The sequence below is a fragment of the Leptodactylus fuscus genome, chromosome 6, assembly GCF_031893055.1.
Source record: "Leptodactylus fuscus isolate aLepFus1 chromosome 6, aLepFus1.hap2, whole genome shotgun sequence".
NCBI lineage: Eukaryota > Metazoa > Chordata > Amphibia > Anura > Leptodactylidae > Leptodactylus > Leptodactylus fuscus.
The window spans coordinates 174,306,264-174,321,486 of record NC_134270.1 but is presented as its reverse complement, the minus strand read 5'-3'; the positions used below and the strand labels follow the sequence as shown (position 1 = coordinate 174,321,486).

The 15,223-nt window shown below is 41.0% G+C and overlaps 2 protein-coding genes across 2 annotated transcripts in view; both read left to right on the top strand.

The window, feature by feature from the left end:
• Positions 1-15,223, top strand: part of LOC142210152 (myelin-associated glycoprotein-like) — a 426,670-nt gene that overhangs the window by 173,061 nt on the left and 238,386 nt on the right. The gene's annotated exons all lie outside the window — the stretch shown is intronic.
• LOC142209172 (Schwann cell myelin protein-like) lies at positions 8,351-14,261 on the top strand. Its single transcript, XM_075278104.1, has 3 exons — positions 8,351-8,393; positions 8,476-8,844; positions 13,957-14,261. Exons 1-3 carry the CDS (start codon positions 8,351-8,353, stop codon positions 14,259-14,261), a joined length of 717 nt encoding a protein of 238 aa, XP_075134205.1.

Genomic DNA, 15,223 nt, shown 5'->3' with positions numbered 1-15,223 from the left:
CTCAGCAGGACATAAACAACTTCTGGACTCTAATTTTTGAATTTCATGATTTTTTTCAGTAGACGCAACAAGAAGTCCTCTCCAACGACTCCAAATCATGGAACGGTTCCTGTAAGTGTTCTCCGTGACCAAAACTTCACTGCATTGTGGTTTTATTTACTGTACATGGCATTGTGACCTCAATATCTTCAAATATCTGCTTAACCTACTCTATCTGTGCTCATGTCCAGCAGATCCAACACCTAATATTTTTGTGTCCTTTATCCAGGACATTATTCCAAAATAACCTGTGATTGTGATGTTTCGCTCTAGAATACCATGGCTAAGGCTGAAAATGATTATGGAAATATCCAGAGTAATTCTTGCACTCAACCACCGGCCATGAGATCAGAGTGAGTCTCTAAGAATCTATTAATTTACTGTATTGCCATGTGTGTGTTTTTGTTGTTTTTTTTTTTTTTTTTTGTTAAATGGGTTTTCCAGAATTTTTTTTAATTGATGACCTATGCTTAAGACATGTAATTAATTGAAGATCTGTTGGGTCTGACACCCAGGACTCCATGAGATCGGCTGTTTGAGGTGGCAGTGGTGCTCCGTGTAGTAAAGAGGCTGAATTTTTAATATGTTTTTGTTATATTTGTCTTAGGCCCTCAGTGGATGTGCAAGTGGATGAAAACTATGTAATTTATAGTAACAGTGAGGTAAGTAATTCTAAAGAGACTTATACAATATCACAACATGCTAACTACACCATTACTGCATAGCCAGGGGGTGGCCACATATAATGTAGATACTTGGCGGATTTGACCTGAATGTTCCAAAGTGTTCCGTTTTAACAATTTAACTATTATACTCTGGTGTCAGAAGAGAATCCGCAGTTTAATAATTTCACTTCCAGTTCTATCCAACCAAGTCCAGACCAAACTGAGCCGGGGGTCACTTTGTGTGAACACAGGACAAAATGAATCTTCAGTAGGGTTGAGCGATTGTGTTGGGAAAAATCGGATTCTGATCGGTGATCGAGAAAATTTCACGATCGGAATGCCGAACACAATCTTTTTAGATGGGATCGAGATCGGTGATTATTTTCCAAAATGCTTTGCTACTGGCCAAGCATTGTGGGAAAAGCTAACAATGTTAGCCTTCACACTGAGTATATGTGAGCGAAGTGTATACTCAATGTGAAGGCTCCGCTGCGGTTCCATAGGAATGAATGGAAGCAGCCGGCACACAGCCTTAACCCCCTGCGCGCCGGCTGCATCCATTCATTCTAGCTATCATCTGTAGTAGCTACTTACCTGCAGAGATGGCTGCTCCGGTGCCCGGTGTTCTCGCTCTTCTTCGCCTCACTGTCTCTGCATCCCAGATTAGTGTTAAAGAGCTAGGAAGAAGGTGGGGCTTGTGGCTTAGGAAAGCATGGGCGGGTACAGGGCAGGGAGACGTGATGTCTCCCTTCCCAGTACACACCCACACTCTCCTAACCTGGGAGGCAGGGGGCAGTGAGGCAAAGAAGAACGAGAACACTGGGCACCGGATCAGCCATCTCTGCAGGTAAGTGGACACCAGGGGGGACTAAGTAGCCAGAGGATTAAAAAAAAAAAAATCCTCTGGCTACTTAGATTTAAAAAAATCACTACACAGCGTGGATTCTAACAATTAAAGCGTTCAATTGTTAGATTCCATGCTGTATAGTGAATAGGATTGTTTTTAAAATCCGATCTCTGATTAGTAAAACAAAATCCCATTGACTTGCATTGGGATCGGAATTGGGATCAAGATCGGGTTCAAATGAAAAATGATCGGAAATCGGATTTCAAAATCGATCCTGAAAAGTCAAGATTGGCTCAACCCTAATCTTCAGACGTTTGTCATCTTTAATAGATACTTATAGGATTGCAAGACATTGTTGTCTAGAAAAGCTGATCATCTTGCCACATACATATATGGACATGTCCACCAAGAGGTAAAGCAAACAGGAACGTATTTGCACGTAGAGCCATTTAAATTAAAGGGCAACTGTATAATACAGTGAAACCTCTTTGAGACTAGCATCCAAAATTTGCATTAAGAAATGGTCTTCTGGGGGACAGGTGGTCATTTCATCGAAGGTTAATATGGAAAACTGAAAATTTGTCTAGATAAGGGTTTGATCTATGAGAGAGGTGTCCCTTTCATCAGGTATAACTATATATGGTTTAGATGAGGGCTCTGTCTTATAAACCCTTGCTGCCGGGTCAAATGGAGTCCCTAAACTCAGCATTGAGGATAAATACCCGATGGGAACTCCACATATTTGTATAACGTGTGTTCATAACGTGCATGTAAAACGTGTCAAACTATATACCTGAGATGATACAATATATATCTGCTAGACATTGGTTTAAAGAAAGAGTTTAACTGCAATTTCTTGGCCTCTCTACAATTCTTTTTGACTTTCCTGTGACTACATATGACAACCTATGACTATATTTTTTACTTTATATTAATTTGCAGGCCATGAGGCCATCAGATGACATTGAATATTCGGTTATCTCCCATGGACATCAGAACCAGTCTCGACTGATCTCTACAGACGGCCATTCAGAAGTTGTGGAGTACGCAACAGTGAAATGTTAACCTGCACCGTAATAGTGAGGTGTAGCGAGAGTCTACAGAAGAATTGTGCTGTATTATTACAGAAATCAGATCACATGGGGAAAGTTACTGAAATAAACAGCCATAATACAAAGCTACTCTCCCACTGCAGCTGCCAGATTAAAAAATTCTATCCAAAAATGTATTCCAGAAATTACCATCCATTTAAGCTCAGTAAATATCAGCCATGCAATCTACAAGGTTTGACAGAGAGAGCTGGCGCTTTGATTTGCCCATCAGCACCATGTGACATGATGATGGTGGACCAATGGGTAACCATTACAGCTAAGGGCTTAAGAAAACCATCACCATTGTTATTTCCTAGTACGTTGTCATTGTTTCACATGCTTGGGTATACAACATTCTCCAACGGAGGACATCACAAGATCACTGGTTCAAGTCTATTAGTGGAGAATTTGACATCATGTGATAGGTTTTATAAGACATGGCAACCTTGGTTATCCTTTCAACATTCCAGAATGTACAAAGATCTGCTGGAGGAGTATGAGATGCCATTGGAGACTAGGGAAGGGTTTTGAGAAGGGAGTAGGGTTGAGCGATCGACATTGGGAAAGATCGAATCCCGATCGAGCAATTTTCACAATCGTGATCGGAATTGCATTTTAAATGTTAATTCCCATCTTCTCCGGATGTTTTTTCTTGTCTTTTGTTTTTTAAACTGTAGATGGTGAGCCTCATATAGGGATCACAATGTACATTTTTTTATATTTTATATATTTTTCCCTATCAGGATGTCTTTGTAGAAAGGGAGGAAATCCACATAAACATGGGGAGAACATACAATCTCCTTGCGGATGTTATTCCTGGTGGGATTTGAACCCAGGACTCCAGAGCTGCAAGGCTATAGTGTGAACCACTGAGCCCCCGTGTTTCCCCCTGGGATGTTTTTCTATACCATAATGGCTTTTTATTTATGATATACATACATTCATGTTCTCTAATTTTGGTCTTAGATCATGTATTCACTATTTATTTATGCACTGCACACCAGCAGGTCTTTCACTGCGTTTTTTTCTCCATTATTGGTATATAGTCTTTCCATATTGTGTATTTCCTGCATTTATTCACGTTATTGTCTGTGTATATGTGAGCATTGTACATTTAAATTTCCATTACTTATATTATGTGATCAATTGTATTCATTCTATTTATGCATCAACATGTTTATTCACGTCTACAGTATATATAGATGTGTGTATATATATATATATATATATATATATATATATATATATATATATATATATTTGGTTCATTTTACATTTTTGGTTGCACTTACGAACAGCACCCCAAGATGGCGATGTAACCCCCTTTTTCACATACATTTTTTTTGTTATACTCATTTTCACTCAATTTAGAACTCAAGAAACCAGTCTTCATTTGTATATAAATATGTATGTATGCTCAGTATAAATAAAACACTTTACATCAGAAACCGAACGTGTGTGCGATCTGTTGTGCATATATCATATAACTATCATGACTGAGGAGGACGGCACAGTATTCTACATGATATTTTATTATGCCATGACTCAGATCAAAAAGTTGTCTGACCAGCAGGAAGAGGAGGAGAGTGAGAAAAGTCACTGTGATAAGGACTAGAGATGGAGCGAACACTGTTCGGATCAGCCGTTCCGAACAGCACGCTCCCATAGAAATGAATGGACGTAGCCGACACAGCGACCGGCCGCCGGCAAAGTGTACGTGCCAGCTGCTTCCATTCATTTCTATGGGAGCGTGCTGTTTGGAATGGCTGATTCAAACAGTGTTCGCTCATCTCTAATAAGGACATCTCCCTGAGACTTTGCACATAAAGTCTTGCGCTATCTCATTAAAAAAAAGAAAAACTCTTGGGTGAAAACAATTAAAAGGGCACAACACTTTCCTAGGAGCCCTGACAGTATTCTACACTATGTTTTATAGATAGTTTCCTAGGAGCCCTAAGAGTATTCTACACTATGTATTATAGATAGGTTCCTAGGAGTCCTAAGGGTATTCTACACTATGTATTATAGATAGGTTCCTAGGAGCCCTAAGGGTATTCTACACTATGTTTTATAGATAGGTTCCTAGGAGTCCTAAGAGTATTCTACACTATGTTATATAGATAGGTTCCTAGGAGCCCTAAGAGTATTCTACACTATGTTTTATAGATAGATTCCTAGGAGCCCTGAGAGTATTCTACATTATGTTTTATAGATAGTTTCCTAGGAGCCCTAAGGGTATTCTACATTATGTTTTATAGATAGTTTCCTAGGAGCCCTAAGGGTATTCTACATTATGTTTTATAGATAGGTTCCTAGGAGCTCTAAGAGTATTCTACACTATGTTTTATAGATAGGTTCCTAGGAGATCTAAGAGTATTCTACACTATGTATTATAGATGGGTTCCTAGGAGTCCTAAGAGTATTCTACACTGTGTTATAGATAGGTTCCTGGGAGTCCTAAGAGTGTTCTACACTATGTATTATAGATAGGTTCCTAGGAGCCCTAAGAGTATTCTACACTATGTTTTATAGATAGGTTCCTAGGAGCCCTAAGAGTATTCTACACTATGTTTTATAGATAGGTTCCTAGGAGTCCTAAGAGTATTCTACACTATGTTTTATAGATAGGTTCCTAGGAGCCCTAAGAGTATTCTACACTATGTTTTATAGATAGGTTCCTAGGAGCCCTAAGAGTATTCTACACTATGTTTTATAGATAGGTTCCTAGGAGCCCTAAGAGTATTCTACACTATGTTATATAGATAGGTTCCTAGGAGCCCTAAGAGTATTCTACACTATGTTTTATAGATAGATTCCTAGGAGTCCTAAGAGTATTCTACACTATGTATTATAGATAGGTTCCTAGGAGCCCTAAGAGTATTCTACACTATGTTTTATAGATAGGTTCCTAGGAGCCCTAAGAGTATTCTACACTATGTTTTATAGATAGGTTCCTAGGAGCCCTGACAGTATTCTACACTATGTTTTATAGATAGGTTCCTAGGAGCCCTAAGAGTATTCTACACTATGTATTATAGATAGGTTCCTAGGAGCCCTAAGAGTATTCTACACTATGTTTTATAGATAGGTTCCTAGGAGCCCTAAGAGTATTCTACACTATGTATTATAGATAGGTTCCTAGGAGCCCTAAGAGTTTTGTTTTAAACCAATTTAACGTCGAGCCCAAAACAAGATGAATCTTGAGGCTTCGCCCATGTCTAGTGACAATGTCCAGTATCAGAAATTGTCTATCCTGAGATAATCCATTCAGTGTATAACTATGTATCTCAGTGTACATCTTAGCTATTTGTCCTCTCACCAAAGCAACAAAGTTCAGCGTCTTCCCTTCATGGCTGTCTTTTTCTATGAGAACACAACGGCTTCAGTGCTAGATAAGAATCAGTAATAAAATGAAATCCTTTGTTCACATTTTGGCAAATTGCCAGGTCACTTCCTTATATCCCTGATGCAGACTGTAGATTGGAGCTCATTGTACTCTCGGGGGACTCGGCATGTAAGTAATCATTCATTATCTATATTAGCTCGGCTTCATAGTAAATACCGGTTCTATATCTCGCGCCCTGTGCTTTCTTGTATATCTGTAACTTCTAATACAGTGACATTCTCTGATGGGCTCCATGTTGTATAGTCATTGTCTTAATATGATAAACGTATCTGGAATTTCGGAACCCCATTATACATGATCTTATCATTATTTTACCATTACATAGCCTTGCATCAACTTCATAGTAGTAATAGTAATGGGGTGTATGTGCCACCTGGTTTCCTCAACCAGTCAAGATACCGGAAATCCAGAAGGATCCATGTTTTAGCACTGGGGTAGGGAACGTACGGCTCTCCAGCTGTTGCAAAACTACAACTCCCAGCATGCATACAAGTTCTGCTGTTCTTGGAACTCCCATGGAAGTGAATGGAGCATGCTGGGAGTTGTAGTTTCACAGCAGCTGGAGAGCCGAAGGTTCCCTACCCCTGTTTTAGCACAACATAGTCTGCCAAGGCTCTTTATTTAAGTTACATGGGCTGGATTTTTTGGGCTGGAGGACAGGTTGGCAGTGGGAGTCTTCCAGTCCACACCCCTGGTCCACTATGGGTTTTTCCCTAATCCCAAGTTTTCACAGGTGAGGATTCCTAATTTTCATTACTGGGTAAGGAAGCCTGGTATGAGGAGGGCTGGCAGTTTTGCAGCCTGAGGACCCTTGGACGGGACGTTTGCACAGTTTGCTATTGCATTTGGAGACACATTTTTTGGACTTGCACTAGGTTAGTGACGCACACTGCTGTTTGGTTTTGCATTTATTTTGTTTGTGCTGTGATTTTCTGTGCTGAAGCCCCTAAATAAAAACACCACTAGAGTTTGTAACCCGCTGCCTGGGTGAACTGTGTCATTGCTGACCCTACCGTGTGAGCAAAAGATACCTACTCTACATTGTGGCTGGAATGCTTTGTGCATAGTGGTAGAATAATCTACAATGCTAGAAATGCAGGACTGATATCTCTGCCGTCCCTGCACGCATTCTCCTCCATATTCCAGGAGGAGGAGGAGGGAGAGGGGACGTTCTTAAAGCAGCATACAGCTGTTTTATGAAGCTGGAACTCGGTAAGTGCAGGGATTGTTACAGCGATTGTCATATACTGCAGCAGTTGCTCGTGTCCCATCCTCCAGATGTACTATATCCACAGTAGGAGCAGTATCCCACTCTAGGGGGCTCTAATAGTGCCGCGGCCCTGGACCATTGCCCAGTTTGCCCTCCCTAACGTCGTCCCTAAACACAGCTGTGATATTATTATACTCAGACGGTGTGGCCTCCTCGTGGCTTGTGTTACTCTCTCGGACGGTATCAGCCCGGGGTCGTGGCTGAGGCCTAATTATTACAAAGCGATTGAGTCCTCTCTAGTGATACAGTATCCCCACACCAGACGAGAATATTGCAGAGAGTTGTTACAATGTAGAACATAACGACCCTCAGGATTGCAATTAACAGAGGACAGGGTCATTGTATATGTATATTTTAATAGTTTGTCCATCTTGGGGATGCCTCGTGTGTAGGGTTGAGCCGATCTTGAGATTTCAAGATCGATTGTAAAATCCGATTTCCGATCATTTTCCAGCCGATCTCGATCCCGATCGTGAAATTTGCTCGATCGCCGATCGGAATCCGATCTTTTCCGATCTCCAACCGTAGTCAATGCTTCTCTATAGGAAAAGACACTTTTAGGGTTGAGCCGATCTTGAGATAACCTCCGATCTCGATCCCGCTGGAAAAGATCAGGTCGGAATTCCGATCTTTTCCGATCCCGATCGCTCAACCCTACTCGTGTGCTTACGTTTACTTTTTAATATTTTTCAGAATACTTTTTTTTTTTTATTTAATTTTTATCCTGTGAACGTGAGATACAACTTTATGGGCTAATCTCCGACTTGTATGATTAGTAAGTCGTGGGATTCATTTTTTTTTGTACATCTGTCTTTTCACAGATTTTTGTCTGCTGACGTCCTACTGAAATTCAATATTTCTTAAATAGTTATTAAAGATGGAGGCGGACACTGATTGTCTACGTTGCGTCTTACACATTTCAGAGGTCACATGACTGAGTTCATGTGATTGTCAGCCTGGACATTACGAGTGACCAATTATATGTTGTTGTATCTATTTTGTATCTTCCTGTCTAGTAACCAACAATCCAGAATGGAGTCTATGAAGCAGATTTATCTTCTCCTCATCTGCCAAGGTAAATAGTCTCACAATGACAGAATAATCCGATAGAATGAGATTCTGTGACTCCGACCTCATGTCCTGCTGATTGTTTCCAGGCTTCTATCTGGGTTCTGTAGGTCAGCGATGGACGTTCCCTTCTGTAATGACTATTCTCATCGACTCCTGTGTGGAGATTCCTTGTAGATATCATCCTGCCAGGGATGCAGAGATATCCGGCACTGTCTGGTACTTATACAGGCATTACAATACTGATCTAGAGGTCCTAAACACCAAGAACTCATCCTTGGTAAGGCCGAATTACATAGATCGGACCTCACTAGTACCCGGAGACAACAGCTGTACCCTGCGGATAGACCCTGTGAGAAGAGGAGATTCTGGCAAATATTACCCAGGGATCGCAGGAGATAAAGAAAGTATAAAACGTTATAACCACAGTACAGAATTTGTTTACCTCCATGTCACAGGTAAGTCTAATACCAGGAGTTTCTCTGTTTCTATCTTGGATGTGGCTAGGTTGTGTTCATAGGCTGATAACTTTAGTACATTGGATATGTCCTTGCTTAAATGATCTCCAGGTTGGCAAAATATTCCAATTTGCCTTGAAACCAATTCAATATAATATCCGGACACGGTTCCAAAAGCATTGAAAGGCTGCAATTCCCCCTCCCTGACTGGGTGGCCACACATAGATACAAATAGGAGAGTTAGCAGATGACTTTGTCATAACTCGTCTACCTACAGACATGGGCCCCGTCCAATTTGTTGTTTTTTTGTCCAGTGGTGATCAGAAGATCAGTCATACCTTCATCCCTTCTAATAAACCCTTGCTAACTAAGCATCACCGCATACTTCCCAGGGATAACACTCCATAGAGATCTCTAGTAGAGATCGATGAATCTCATGAGATTCATTTTGCAAATCTTTGCAAGGTTCACCTGCCAGTTTAATTTTTGGACTGAATTAATTCATTTTGTGCCAAAAGTGCTATTTGTATACGTTGGAGTCTTTTCTGAAGTTATATTCACCTCTTCTGGCCCTCTCTAAGGCCTGGTTCACATCTGCGTTTGATAATACATTTGGGGAGTCCACATGGGGACTACCGAACAGATTGACAAGCAGTGAGCAGTGAAAGCACATGGACCCCACAGACTATAATGGGGTCTGTGTGCTTTCCGTGCAGTGTCCGCACGAGTCATGCGGACAGGAAAGTACTTGATGATCTACTTTCCATTCCGCATGACTCATGCAGACCCCGCGCGGAAAGCACAAGGACCCCATTTTAGTCACCACTTGCCAATGCATTCGGTAGTCCATTGAGGGGAGTCCCCATGCGAAGTCCCAGAATGGATGACCGAATGCAGATGTGAACCAAGCCTAAGCATCAAGAACTCCTTCATGGTTGGTTCTCACTCATGGTCACGTGATCAGAACCATCTGAGTTGATCCAACTTCTCTCTCCTCTATCTGAATCACTGGGGATGGTAGACCAGATATTTGCCAAAGTAAAGCCAATCCCCATAGCACAAGTAATGTATGTGAGCACCAGAGAGGAGACAGTTCTGATCATGTGACCTTGAGTTAGGTAAAATTTAGTCTCTGGATAGTCCCTTTAATGAAACCATGAAATCTAAGGATTTGAAAAAATCCCGTCTTCTTCTTCTCTAGACAATTTTGAATTATTTTTTTTTTTTTGCAAATTTTGGTGAAAAAGGGGAAGAATAGAGATCTCACTCTATAACCACCCAAATGCCATGACTGCTATTGATCACATTATCTGAGGCATCACACTGCCAGACTCAAACTCTGACAGCTAGTTCCAGGTCCCAGCTGAAACCATGTTGAAGGGATAGCTCCTGTCTCTGTTACAAAACAATGTGTACTATTACAGTGTTGGCCAAAAGTATTGGCACCCCTGCAATTCTGTCACATAATACTCAGTTTCTTCCAGAAAATGATTGCAATCACAAATTCTTTGGTATTATCTTCATTTAATTTGTCTTCAATGTAAAACCACAAAAAGAATTGTCAAAAAGCCAAATTGGATATAATTCCACAGCAAACATAAAAAGGGGGTGGACAAAAGTATTGGCACTGTTTGAAAAATCATGTGATGCTTCTCTAATTTGTGTAATTAACAGCACCTGTTACTTACCTGAGGCACCAAACAGGTGGTGGCAATAACTAAATCACACTTGCAGCCAGTTGAAATCGATTAAAGTTGACTCAACCTGTGTCCTTGTGTGACCACATTGATCACGGAGAAAAGAAAGAAGACCAAAGAACTGTCTGAGGACTTGAGAAGCAAAATTGTGAGGAAGCATGAGCAATCTCAAGGCTACAAGTCCATCTCCAAAGACCTGAATGTTCCTGTGTCTACCATGCGCAGTGTCATCAAGAAGTGTAAAGCCCATGGCCCTGTGGCTAACCTCCCTAGATGTGGACGCAAAAGAAACATTGACGAGAGATTTCAACGCAAGATTGTGCGGATGGTGGATAAAGAACCTCGACTAACATCCAAACAAGTTCCATCTGCCCTGCAGTCCGAGGGTACAACAGTGTCACCCCGTACTATCCGTCAGCATCTGAATGAGAAGGGACTGTATGGTAGGAGACCCAGGAAGACCCCACTTCTTACCCAGAGACATAAAGAAGCCAGGCTGGAGTTTGCCAAAACTTACCTGAGAAAGCCAACAAACGTTTTGGAAGAATATTCTCTGGTCAGAAGAGACAAAAGTAGGAAAAGGCATCAACACAGAGTTTACAGGGGAAAAAAGAGGCCTTCAAAGAGAAGAAGACGCCCCCTACAGTCAGACATGGCAGACGTCCCTGATGTTCTGGGGTTGCTTTGCTGCCTCTGGCACTGGACTGCTTGACCGTGTGCATGGCATTATGAAGTCTGAAGACGACCAACACATTGTGCAGCATCATGTAGGGCCCAGTGTGAGAAAGCTGGGTCTCCCTCAGAGGTCAGGGCTCTTCCAGCAGGACAATGACCCAAAACACACTTCAGGTCAGCACTAGAAAATGGTGGTGAGAGAAAGCCCTGGAGACTTGTAAAGAGGCAGCAATGAGTCCAGCCCTGAATCCCATAGAACACCTGTGGGGGAGGGGGAGAGATCTCTTGGTGGCAGTTTGGAGAAGGCCCCCTTCACATCTCAGGGGGGACCTGGAGCAGTTTGACAAAGAAGAAGGGTCTAAGATTCCAGCAGAGCCTTGTAAGAAACTCATTGCTGGTTAGCGGAAGCGGTTGTGCGCAGTGATTGTGTCTAAAGGTTATGCTACCAAGTATTAGGCTGCGGGCGCCAATACTTCTGTCCACACCAGTTTTGGAGTTTTGTGTAAAATGATCAATGATTTGACTTTTTTTCATTCTCTTTTGTGTTTTTTCATAGCAAGCAAAATAAATGAAGATATTACCAAAGAGTTTGTGATTGCAATCATTTTATGGAAGAAAATGAGTATTATCTAAGAGAATTGCAGGGGCGCCAATACTTTTGGCCAACACTGTATGTTGTAAGTCGCTGAGCAGATAGGTATTAAAATGATTAGCAACTATTAACTTAATGTGTTAAAAGTCATGTTAAACTTTGCTACATCTTTATATACTGTACAGTGACATGCAAAAGTTTGGACACCCCTAGTTAAAATGACTGTTATTGTGAACAGTTAAGCAAGATGAATATGAAATGATCTTTAAAATGCCTAAAGTTAAAGATTAAACAGACTTGTCTATAATTTTAAGCAATATCAATGCATTATGTTTGAGTGCAATTTTAGAGTGAAAAAGGGAAAGGTGTACCTTGTAAAAGTTTGGGAATCCTTGTAGATTTGTGTGCTTAATTAACTTTGACCAAGGTCTCAGCCCTTCATTAGCCAGTTAGGGCTAAAGCTTGTTCACTATCATCATTTGAAAAGGCCAAGCAATGCAAATTTTACAACTTTATAAATCCCCGCCGCCTCCTCTAACCTTGTGCCAAAAACAGCAGCCATAGGTTCTTCTAAGCAGCCGCCTAGAACTCTGAAAATGACAATGGTGGAGGCCACAAAACAGGAGAAGGTTATAAAAAGATAAGAAAGTATTCTCAAATTTCCCTTTCCTCAGTTCGAAATGTAATTAAGAAATGGCAGATACAGGAACAGCAGAGGTCAAGATAAGGTCTGGAAGACCAAGAAAAATAGAGAGACAGCTGTATGTAAGATTGCCAGAGAGGCAAATCAGAACCCCCACCTGACTGCAAAAGACCTTCAGGAAGATTCAGAAGACCCTGGAGTTGTGGTGCATTGTTCTACTGTTCAGTGATACCTGAACACATATGACCTTAATGGAAGAGTCATCAGAAGAAAACCTCTCCTGCGTCCTCACCATAAAATTCAGGGTCAGAAGTTTACAAAAGAACATTTAAACAAGCCTGATAGATTGTAGAAACAAGTCTTGTGGACCGATGAGGTTAAAAAAGAAGAACTCTGTGGCCATGATGATTAAAGGTATGTTTGGAGAGAAAAGAGCACAGAATTTCAGGAAAAGAACATCTCTCCAACTATTAAGCGTGGGGGAGGAGCAATCATTCTTTGGAGTTGTGGTGCAGCCAATGGCAGGGGGAACATTTCACGGATGGAGGGAAGAATAGATTCAATGAAATTTCAGAAAATTCTTAAAGCAAACAAAACACCATCTGTAAACGAGTTGAAATTGAGAAGAGGTAGAGAAGGAGGAAGATGACAAGGAGGAGGAGTAGGAGGATGAGGAAGAGGAGAAGGAGGTGGAGAAGGATGAGGAGGAGGTGGAGGAGGATGGCTTCTACAAATGGATAATAATCCTAAGCACACGTCAAAATCCACCATAGACTACCTATAAGGTGCAACCTGAAGTTTTTACCATGGCCATCGCAGTCCCCTGATCTGAACGTCATTGAAAATCTGTGGCTAGACCTCCAAAAGAGCATCGCAGGCAAGACGACCCAGGACGTTCACGGAACCAGAAAACATGTCCAGGAAGAATGGATGAAAATTCCTGAAACCAAAATTGAAAGACTGTTTGCTGTCTACAAAAAGTGTTTACAGGCTGTGATCCTTGCCAAGAGAGGGGCTACTAGGTACTAACCATACAGGGTTCCCAAACTTTTGCACTGGGCCATTTTCATTTCTTATTATTTTGAAAAATGTAACATTATGAAAATTTTCTTTTTTTCCCAAAAAAAAAAAAACATTGGGAATGTGTCATCTCTAATGTTATGTCCTTTGAAGATCATTTTATCTTCAGCTTGCTTAACTGTTCACAATTACAGTAATTTTTCCAGGGGTATCCAAACTTTTATAGATTTCCCAAAATATTTTCAGTTCCTTGGGGGTTAGAGGCATAACACAACAGCAACACATTGCTTGGCACACTTCAGTATTTGTCCTCTTCGTAAGTTAGGAGGGGTGCAAGTAGACTACGCCTTGTCTCCAAAGGAGACCTCCAAGGAACTCTGGGTTGGCCGTGCTACTTAGAGTAGAGAAGGCTACTGAAAAGTCTGTGTAGAATGTCCCTAAAACGGAGAAGAATAATGTCTGAATTTTAAAATCATTTTCCACAGATAAACTGAGTCCTAAGTTTTCTTTGCCTAAGACTTTGACGGAAGGAGAAGCCACCACTTTAAGATGTTTTGTAGATCACACGTGTCATTCCAGACCTCCTTCTCTACAATGGAGCAAACCTGGTCAAGCTAAAAGTCAGACACTGAAGATTTATGATGGATCCTGGAGAGAAATATCAGAACTTAGTTATATTCCTTCCTATGAGGATGATGGGCGTCGTGTTCTTTGCGCTGTTTCATATCTTGACTCCCTAGATTCTGAAACATCCCAAAAATTCAACATCTACTGTACGTATTATAATTGACTCGGTACAATGAACCGCACATTTTACATTGGCTTATAAATGTAATCACTTTAAGGGCTGTAAGAGAAAATCTAGTTTTGTTTCAATCCAGTAGTGGTGTAGCTACCATGTAGGCGGACCACACCACTGCTATGGGGCCTGTGGGAAAGGGGGCCCGGAGCTGAAATTCTCATACTACCTTTATTTTTATGTGGTTAACCATTTGGCAAAATTTATATGTTATCTTTGAAAAACAAAAATGTTTTTTTCACTATATTGTGCCACCCATAGCTCCATAACTTGCTTCTTATTTCTAGCATTTTGGGGAACATGAAACTTTTAGAACTTTAGATTTTTGTGTGGTGAGAATTATTTTTTATTATTATTATTATTATTATTATTATTATTATTATTATTATTATTATTTAGAGATGAGTGAACAAAATATTCGATATTCGTTTCGAATAGCCGCTCAATATTCGACTATTCGATCGAATATCGAACCCCATTATAGTCTATGGGAGAAAATGCTTCGTTTCAGGGGATCCCACCATTCGACTCAGGAGGGTCACCAAGTCCACTATGACACCTCAGGAAATGATGCCAACACCTCTGCAATGTAACTGGGACAGCAGGGGAAGCATGTCTGGGGGCATCTAACACACCAAAGACCCTCTATTACCCCAACATCACAGCCTAACAACTACACACTTTCCACACTCTAAAAAACCTCTATCAAAGTGGGAAAATACCTGGAAACCTTCTTTACTCCCCAAATGGATGGACACAAACCCCAATTTAAGCTCAACAAACAGTAACAACCACCCCTTTAAATCACGTTCCCCATGACAACCGCGGATGGAATAGACAATGGGAAATCCAAAAGCCCTCACCCTTAACTGTCATTGTGTGTGTGTGTGTGTGTGTGTGTGTGTGAGTGATGTGGTAAGACCTTCCAAAATTCACATTTATGGCCCTTAACA

What these genes read in the sequence shown, in the direction of transcription:
- LOC142209172 (XM_075278104.1), top strand. Translation starts at nt 8,351, where the DNA reads ATGGAGTCTATGAAGCAGATTTATCTTCTCCTCATCTGCCAAG. An exon ending in TCTTCTCCTCATCTGCCAAG is followed by an intron (nt 8,394 to 8,475) that starts GTAAATAGTCTC and finishes GATTGTTTCCAG; the next exon opens with GCTTCTATCTGGGTTCTGTA. An exon ending in TGTTTACCTCCATGTCACAG is followed by an intron (nt 8,845 to 13,956) that starts GTAAGTCTAATA and finishes CATTTTCCACAG; the next exon opens with ATAAACTGAGTCCTAAGTTT.